This window comes from Lolium rigidum, chromosome 2 (assembly GCF_022539505.1).
Source record: "Lolium rigidum isolate FL_2022 chromosome 2, APGP_CSIRO_Lrig_0.1, whole genome shotgun sequence".
Taxonomy (NCBI): Eukaryota; Viridiplantae; Streptophyta; class Magnoliopsida; order Poales; family Poaceae; genus Lolium; species Lolium rigidum.
In genome coordinates, this window is record NC_061509.1 from 93,172,424 (window position 1) to 93,182,010 (window position 9,587).

The window sequence follows — 9,587 nt, forward strand, 5'->3', positions numbered from 1 at the left end:
CTGATTTTATGGATGTTGTTCAACATATTTTCATTTCATGTACTAACTAACTACATTTTTTTGCCCTAGGGTACTGAAGTGATTGGTTGAAGATCATGCAAAGACAATATTTTGGCTGAAGATCATGAAAACATCCAGGTGCAGGTACTGAAAATAGTTAACACCAAAAGCACGGATCAAGTAGGACCTGAACAATGCATCTCAGATGTTATTACTGCCGTAGCCGCAGTTTTGTACATTCTGTGTGGAACATGGTGATGTAAGTAGTAAGACATGCTACTACCTAGTATCTTAAGTAGTATCATCCGGTATCATCCGAAAACTGTTGCAGATGCCGTTACTTTTGGATCAAAATACATCCATCAGCTGTTACTATCTAGATGATTTTCCTGTTTGATACATCTTCACCAAATTACTTTTGGATGGAATCTAATGCATGAACTGAATCAGCTGATGTATTTTCTCCATATGCATAACTGAATTTCTTTTTTTTGCTTCTAGATTTTTTGTGTGCAACATCATAACTGAAATATAATTGGATGTTGTCATGTTAAGATTGGCATGATGCTTTAAAGAGAAATATGATGTTACTTCTATTGTTTGATGTATCTACTGAAAATTACTGATTTTTATGAACACCAACTAATGCAGAAACTTCAGTGTCAATTACATTGCTGTTTTTTTCATCATGCTGCTCAGGATAGGAACTATCTTTTGAGCAAACTACTGGATGTTTTGTTATTTTATCATTGTCAAGAAAGCATAACATCTGAGATGTTTTTCATATGTAGTGAAGATGTCCTTTTATACCCATTTTTCCCTGATACTTTCTTTGACATATGGACAAAACCATGTGCATAACTGGATTATACTGCATGCACTATTTATAGATGTAAGCAGTTCCAGTAGATGTAAGCAGGTTCAGTACATGTAAGCAGTATGTAATCAGTTCCAGTAGATGTAAGCAGGTTCAGTACATGTAAGCAGGATGGATGAACAACAAATCAGGTAAGCAACAAATTTCTGGGGTAGATGTTAGCAGGACTCTTGGGGTAGATGTAAAGGAAAAGAGGTAAGATGTGATGTTTCAGCTGGTACCTGATTTTGAAACTCCTGGTAGATATAATTTGCTGCTGGCTGACGGGATGTTGTTCAAATCCCTGAAAGAGTCGCCAGATCGAGATTGCTGGGTAGTTTTTGGTTCGGAGTTGGAGGATGTTGATTTGAGTCTTCAGGTTTCGCTGGATCTGGTGGTAGATGTAACTGGATCTAGTTTCGGGAGCAGGGAGGAAGCAAAACGAAGAAGAACGTACGACCAGAGAGGGGAAAGTTTCACGTTTTTGGGGTGGGGATGATCTTCGGGACGACTTGGTCCCACCGTATTTTGTCTAGACGTTTGGCTGGTGCCAACCTGTGTTCACACGGGACAGCACATGGTGGTCCACGTTTTTGCTTTTTCAGGAAGTCAATACCGTTCAGAAAAGGAAAGTTTGGGTGACCTGGCTGTAACTTAAAACTAGGCTGACCTGAACGTAGTCGCGTCCAATAACAAATGGCTTTCTGTGATCATCTTTTTTACAAAACTCTTCTTGCACATGTTATGAAGAAAGACATAGATTTATCCTGATCATGAGTAATACCAATTCTAGAGGTAAATCCTATATTCCTCAAGAACATTGCGCCCTACTAAAACTTCATTGCTATTTACATCGTGATGGTTTTTCTATTACTTTACTTTTCAATCATTACTTTACACACCAAACAAACTTTCTTGAAACACTCTTACTTAGAACTGAAGGCAGCTTATAAGTATCATTTGACAGATAGTGACGAGGGGCATAAAGACCTTAACCAAATAGCTCTATGTGGTTCGACACTCTTACTTCTTAAAGTAGCTACAATATACATATGCACTTGCGATCATCAAGCTATGTTTTGCCGATGTTGCCAGAGAGCTAGGAGCTTTCGGCTTTGTTTTTAGTTGCTAATTTATTATTTGTTATACCATGATTGTGCTTGGGCTGATGAACCTGCTAGACGCAACTGAATACCTCAAAAGATTTAATTGATCGAGCCCATGTGAAAGAATTCCCGAATGAAAGCACTATAGAGTACGAGGTTAATCCTCGACTAATTGCTATATTGCATAAACAAAGGTTGGCAGGAGATGATCTTGATGAAGATCTATATGCTCATTTAATTCGCTTTACTAAGATTGGACACTCAAATTGAGAGGCTGTTCTGATGATGAACTAAAAAATTAAATTGTTTGGCCAATTTTTAACCAACAATGCTCTTGCTTACGCAAAATCAATTAGCACATGTGAGAAATTAAAAGGAGAATGCATATGCCGATTTTATCCCAAAGTATAGTTAGCTGGAGCGGGACGTACATGTAGGTTTGGTAAGAGCCCACAAAAAGTATAGACGTATGATAAATAAATATCCTCATCATGATTTACCACCATGGTATGTTTTACATATTTTCTATGAAGGATTTAACGAAGACAATAAAAAAGAAATTGATCTAGATCATGCTTGTAAAATTTAAAATAGATTATATATCAGAACTAAGGAAAACGAGTGATGAGTATACAAATTAAAGGGGAAAATGAAAGAAAGAGTCACATAATGTTATATGCACAGGGAATTGTACGTATTCTTTTTCGAGTAAGGCTTTGTACACGTATTCTTTTTCGAATAAGGCTTTGTACGTACTCTTTTTCGGAAAAAGTATACAGAGGGGAGAACGAAAGAAAGGGTCACATAATGTCATATGCACAGGAAAACTCTTGTACAGTACGTATTTTTTTCTTGTTTCGAATAATTTGTACGTATTGTCACCAAGGAAAAAAGTTTGCTTACAGTTCACGGCGGCAGGCAACCAGTCCTTTGTCCTATCCTGCACGCGTCTCGGCCTGACACCACCACACCACACCACTTTCTTCCCCAAAACCCTCCTCCTCCGCCAGAGCCGCCGGCGGTGACGATCGCCATGTGGCCAAGCTCCCGCCTCGTCTCTCTCGGCGGGGAGGATTCGGCGCTGCCCCCGACGATGCGGCACGGCCTGGCTCCGGACACGCTCAGCCCCGCCATGAACCTCGTCCTCAACTTCCTCTACGCCTACCTCCCCCAACCCCCCATCTCCACCGCCGTCTCCCTCCGCTGCGCCGCCGACGACAACAACAGCGCCGACCGGGTCAGCAGCCTCCCCGACGACCTCCTCCGCCACGTGGTCTCCCTTCTCCCCGCCAAGGACGGCGCCCGCACCACCGCGCTCTCCTCACGCTGGCGCCACCTCTGGCGCTCCACCCCGCTCGTCCTCGTCGACACCCACCTCCTCCCGGGGGGCGACGCGGAGCTTCGGCCCGCCCGCGCCTGCGCAGCCTCGCGTGCCGTCACCAACGCCGTCTCCGCCGTCCTCGAGTCACATCCCGGGCCCTTCCCCTTCGTCAGCCTCACCTGCAGCTTCATGGACCTCGCCGACCGCCGCCAGCTCGCGCGCTGGTTCCAGCTCCTCGCCACCAAGGGCGTCGACGACCTCGTCTTCCTCAACCGCCCCTGGCCCCTCCCCGGCCTGCCCCTCCCTTCCGCAATCTTCAGCTGCGCCTCCCTCCGCCGGCTCTGCATCGGCACCTGGGTGTTTCCTGACACTGCCACCGTCCCGCGCGGCGCTGCCTTCCCCAACCTTCGTGAGATCCTCCTCGGCTGCACCATCATGCAGGACAAGGACCTGGAGTTCGTGCTTGCCGTGAGCCCCGTGCTGGAGATGCTCGCGGTCGTCGGAAGCCAGACCCAGCTGCACGCTCGTCTCGCCAGCCGCAGCCTAAGGTGCGCGCAGTTCTGCTTGTCCATCCTCGAGGAAGTCGCCGTGGTGGATGCCCCCAGCCTCGAGAGGCTCTTCCTCTGGAGAAATTTTAGCCAGCGCCGACGTCGCGTCAGCAAATTCAGCACCATACTCAAGATTGCCCATGCCCCTAAGCTGCTTATTCTCGGATACCTGGAACCAGGAGTGCACATGCTGCAGATCGGCAACACCATCATCAAGGTATGCAAAACGCCATATCAACTTATTTCTCAGATTGCATTTTTTCCTTATTTTTGTGATAAGGCATTATGGACTGACAGTGTCTAGTCTACACCTGAAACAATGTAGTCAAATGCTGGCATCATTGCTCAATTCACTTTACTCAGCCAATTAGTACTCCGATTTGAGTATACATGGCTGCTTGTTCAGGATTTCCAACATTTGGCAGTCATACTGTTTGCCTTAGTATGACTATGACATGGGCAGATGGTTGAACCTTCCTGGAACAATATATCATGAACAATGCGCCTTATATTATATCCATTTTCCCATCCACTTGTTGATGATTTGCAGTTACAGAAGTAGGCTTCCTTGTCCCGATTTATACTTGAATGATTGATGTCAATAAATTGGATCAGTCTTGGTCCTTCTTCACTCCTTCCTGCCGGTTGAAAATTTGCATGATTAATTGATCTCCAGCTATCCATTTGAATTAAATTTTCAGTCACATGTTCCCTATACAATCTTTTCGTTTCATGAGGTGACCTTGCTTTTCATGGTCCTAGGGACAAACTAATGTGTTACTTTAAAACCTCTGGTATACATCCAAACAGTAGGATGAGAGGATTTTGATTCTGTTGGAATACATATATATAGAGCCCTTTTAAGTTTTAAGGTAATTCACTAGCCTCTTAGTAGGTAAGAGGATTATTTGAACTTAGCCGTTCCTATTTCTAGCATCTTACATTGCTGATTCTATGAATTATGGATTTTTTTAATGGATTTAGTTATCCCTTTCCATATATTAACATTCCACTCAATGATTTCCATAAGGACCTGGTGACTTCTCTTGTCTTTTGCATAATTCACAATATATTTGTTCAAGTGTAAATGACATAAATCTCTATCATTTGGATGCATTTTTCTTTGATCTATGTTGCCTAGTTCCCGCTGGTAATCTAGGTTATGTTTACACTATATCTACCTATTCTTAGGAAGCACTCAAAGTGAAAAAGTACAATATGTTCTTTAAATTAGCATACAGTATCTGTATATGTATTTGGCAGCATTGAAGCTGAATATATAGTGACAATGTCAAAAAGCATTATATATATATATAGTTTATATCTTATGGTAACTCGGCAAATACCGTTTCGGAGTTTTAGAAAATTGAACAGCAATCATATGTGAACTGTGATTAATTTGTGCTCTTTCTGTGCATCATAGGCTGGAACAAAGGCAAGCACACGCACCACTGTCTCAAGCGTCCAGATGTTGGCCTTGCACCTGCAGTTCGAAGTCTACGATCAAGTCAAGATGCTTCCTAGTTTCCTCAGATGCTTTCCTAGCATCGATACACTGATTGTCGAGGTAACCCTCGGGCTTCCCTTCATTTGGCATTTGGATTATCATCACTCCAGTAAATCAGATTGCTTCTGTACAATCACCAAAATGTGCAGCTTAACTGTTTGCTGACTTAAATTGTAGTCTGAAGAAACTCTTGAACCCAGTAGCAACCTTGGTCTCAAATTCTGGAAGGACACAATTCCTATTGACTGTGTCAAGTCGCACCTCAAAATTGTGTATCTCCGCGAGATGCAAGGGACAAAGAATGAGTTTGATTTCCTCATGTTCATCGCGGAGAATGCACAGAAATTGGAGAAGATGTTCATTGTGTTAAAAAATGTCCTAAGTTACACTTCAAGGGAAGCGGTGGCTGCCAAACTGAACGCTCTTGACTCTGCTAATTGGGCTAGCGGGTCCTGCAAAACACTATTCAAGTTCAGTAGAACTCATGGAGGAGGTAGTGCTTGGAACCTCAAAACGGGATCAGATTTCTCTTGTCCTGATCCTTTTTGCTGCGTATGAACTCAAATGTGTCAGGATATTTCAAATCTCAAGATTCCAGTGGAAGTGGTGAGTGTTATGTTGCAGTATGTATTAAGTGCAATGGTATCGACTCTTGGAGTGTGATATCTAAAGACTGGATAGAGTTAGCAGAGTTTTACTTCTACTGGCATCAGTAGTTTTGTTTGATCAAGTCGTATGTTAGTAGTATTCTGTTAAGAGTCTACCTTCATCCCTGCACTTGCTGCTATTTGAATGATTACTGATATCTACAATCTCATGATTGCTTCGGTGATATTACTGATCAAAATCTCGAAAAGCATGTATGCCGACACTGGTAGCATTGACAGGGAACTAGACATTTCTATTCTGGCCTATTATGTTGCTTACTGTAACAATTTTTCCAAACATATTTTTCTTGATGCAAGCAAGTTACAGGAGGGAGGATATCTCCTTTGTCCAGTTAATCAGTGGACAGGTTTTTTTTTTTGCAAACATGTGGAACTTTTGAATAAGTTGGAACCGTTACAACAAAACCTAGGTATATATGTTGTTCACTGATTGACTCGTTTCTGCGTGGATGACTGTGAACTGAGACCTCCAACCAATAGAAGAGGATGCTCAACTGAACTTATACTATTATGCAGGCTCTTACAAAAATTCTGGCAAAATAGCTCCTGCCAGGAGTATATGTGTCTGGCTGTGGCCTTCAGCTGTAGAATCATCTGGATTTTTTTTCCAAGTGAAACTCACATGGATCAGTCTAATGTAAGCAGCGGTCCCTTCATGGCAAATATGCCCATTATTTTCATATAAAATCATTCAAATCAAAGAGGCCCCAAATATGCCCATTATTTTCATATAAAATCATTCAAATCAAAGAGGCCCTTAATGCTGGAGCGTCTCATTTCACCTGGAGTCATTAACTTTGGGTGTTGTGATTTTTCTCCACTTCATCAGATTCACTATTTGGCCAATCGAACTTGATGATCTTTGCTGCTTTTTTATGTTTTCCTACGATGAACATTTTTTTGTTCCAATATATATCCTGAATCGTGTACTTGTCGACTGGATTAGGTTGGCTGCGAGACTGGTTACCCCAACCAAGCAACTCCTGGAATTTGTTGACCTACAGACTACTCCCTTGGCTTCAAAATAATTAGTGTTCTATATCAATCCTAAGTCAAATTTCTCTAAGTGGCCCAGATTTAACAAAAACTTGTCGATGTTCTAGATTATTCTATAATCTTAATCAAAACATGCTTACCTAGGATATCAATTATTTTGCAACAGAGGAAGTACACCACTAATGTCAGGTTATATCTGCCAGGATACATGGAAGTGCACTAGCAAAATTTACTACTCCTCTAGCTCTACATTCTTCGCCAATTCAATGTTCCTACTTGAGGTTCCCATCGACCAAAATCTGGGTTTTCTTAGACAACATGATTTTCACGTCAAAGTTACTTCTAAAGAGAATGGCCCCAACATCACATAGAAGAGCTTTTTTGCTTGTGGTCTCTTTTGGTAGAGCTAGCTTTAAACTAGATATTCATATTGTGGCTATTGCTCTACAATCCTGCTTTGGAGGCTTTGCTTCTTCCTTCAAAGTTAAACATTTAAGAGATAGAAGCTACCAATTCTCTGTGGCTTCAACAGCAGTGGGGTTTGAAATTTACAATCTATCAAAAGTTTGCACCCCTATGTTTGAACTGTTCATTAATCTTTGGGGCAAAGGTGGTCCAAATTGGTTGATTGAAGATAAGAAGTATTACAAAGAATCTGATTCAGAATGGTAGGTGGTAAAAAGGAAAAAATCTTCCTTTCCAAACTATGAGCGCTTGTCGGTGTTTCAACGCATGCAATTTCCTCCTAGCCACCCTCCTTTGGCGCCCGAGGATTTCTCCCACCAACAAACGGCTATTCCCACGGATTTCGCTCATCCCCATCAAGGCTTTCCTTCAAATAGATCAGCTTTTCGTGCATCTTTGCCGGGTCTTATTCCATTTTTCAAATTCCCCTCCTTAAATTCTGTTAAATGGCCAAATGACAGTTACCTTACCTGGTTTAAGGCCCATAGGCCGGCGCCTTTAATTCAGGAGGTTACCTCTTTTAGTGATTTTTCGGGATTCCATTTTGGGGAAAAAATATCCCCTGCCTTTGTCGTCTCTGTCTCCTCGCATTCGCCACCCTCGTCTTCTCCGCAACCGCCTCCGCCACCGACCACCATCGCTGAGCCACCGGAGGCTCTGACTCTGGCAATGGCTAACACCCCCATCGATCCCAGACCTTTTGTCCCACACGGCTACCAGATTCAGCACATCGCGGGAAGGTTCGCTGTAAAGAGGATGGTCGTGCTGCGCCGCCCAAGGGAGCATGAACAGTACGCCATCGCCACCATTAATCCTTTCCCAGAAGGTTTGGTTCCTTTCGATAATAATGTCAGAGATGTTCTAGGGGAGTACTTGACAGAGGTGGCTAGAGTTGGTTTTGTCTCTCTGCATTCTTGTCCCTTTGGCGCAGCATATGTCCAGTTCAGGAATGTTAGTGACATGGTCAGGCTTATTTCTTCTATCCCTAATCAGTTTGGTAATGTCACTATCTCTTTTGTCAAGCATGATGAGGGATCTAACTGGAGGGGAGTTACTTTCAACACCTAGTTGGCCCTCCTTTAGATCACATGACAACTGAAGATTTGATGCCTGTTTCTCTGATATTGGATCTCTGTTACTGTGGGAAAGGGACCCAAATAGAAAGGGAAGAGTCCTAGTCAAGGTGAGGGTCACTGACCTGCAAGATATTCCAAGAAGTATTAGGATGACTGAAAGTTCAAGGCCAGAGGCAGAGTCTTGGACTTTTCTTGTTGAAGTGCTGCAACAAAACCTCCTTGGAGGAGGGCCACCAGATGAATATCATGTGCCTGATGAGGGAGTAGACCCTCATCCCATGCCTGGTCATGCCTTACCTGCCCCTTTGTTAAACCTAGGTCCACCACAACCCAATGATCAGCATGATGCAGAGGTTGTTGATGGGTGGGGACATTGGGCTTTGGGGACAGTTCAAGGAAAACCCCAACCTATGGAAGTGGAACTGCATGAGCATCTTAACAACCATATGCCTGAACAGCCAAAGGAAGTTGATATGGTGGATGAAGACCAAGGACCTCCAATGCAAGATGAAACTAGCTTTGTTCAGATTTCTTCCTCTAGCTCTGAAGACACTGCTTCCCATGTTCATGCAGATGCTGCCGTTGTTTCATCTGACTCTTTGGCTCAAGCTAGTCTTGTTCAAGCTGCACCACCCCTGGGAGAAGGTTTATTGAATATTCTACAAGATTACTCTGCTGAAGAAGATTCTGTGGGTATTTTATCTCAGACTGACATCCTGGTCCATCTTTGGTTCCTTCTGCTGCACACGAATTGGATCACATGGAGGAAAGCCTTTTCTTACCTGAAAATGTGCAGTTGGTTCCACCAAATGAAGCACACCTTCAGTTGACACTTGGAAGAGTCCACACTCATTTCTTTCCCATCCCTGAGGAGCATTGATGTCTACGGGAGCTTCTATTCTTGTAGACAGTGTTGGGCCTCCAAGAGCAGAGGTTTGTAGAACAGCAGCAAGTTTCCCTTAAGTGGATTACCCAAGGTTTATCGATCTCGTGGAGGAAGAGGTCAAAGATATCCCTCTCATGCAACCCCGCAACCACAAAGCA

General features: G+C 43.2%; 1 protein-coding gene across 1 annotated transcript; it reads left to right on the top strand.

Annotated features, from left to right (window-relative positions):
• The first annotated feature begins 2,956 nt into the window (after positions 1–2,956).
• Positions 2,957–6,342, top strand: LOC124686906 (F-box protein At4g22280-like). The gene is made up of 3 exons (XM_047220783.1): positions 2,957–4,048; positions 5,255–5,398; positions 5,516–6,342. The coding sequence occupies exons 1-3, from the start codon at positions 2,996–2,998 to the stop codon at positions 5,894–5,896; spliced, it is 1,578 nt and encodes a 525-aa protein (XP_047076739.1). The 5' UTR covers positions 2,957–2,995; the 3' UTR covers positions 5,897–6,342.
• Positions 6,343–9,587: the final 3,245 nt, after the last annotated feature.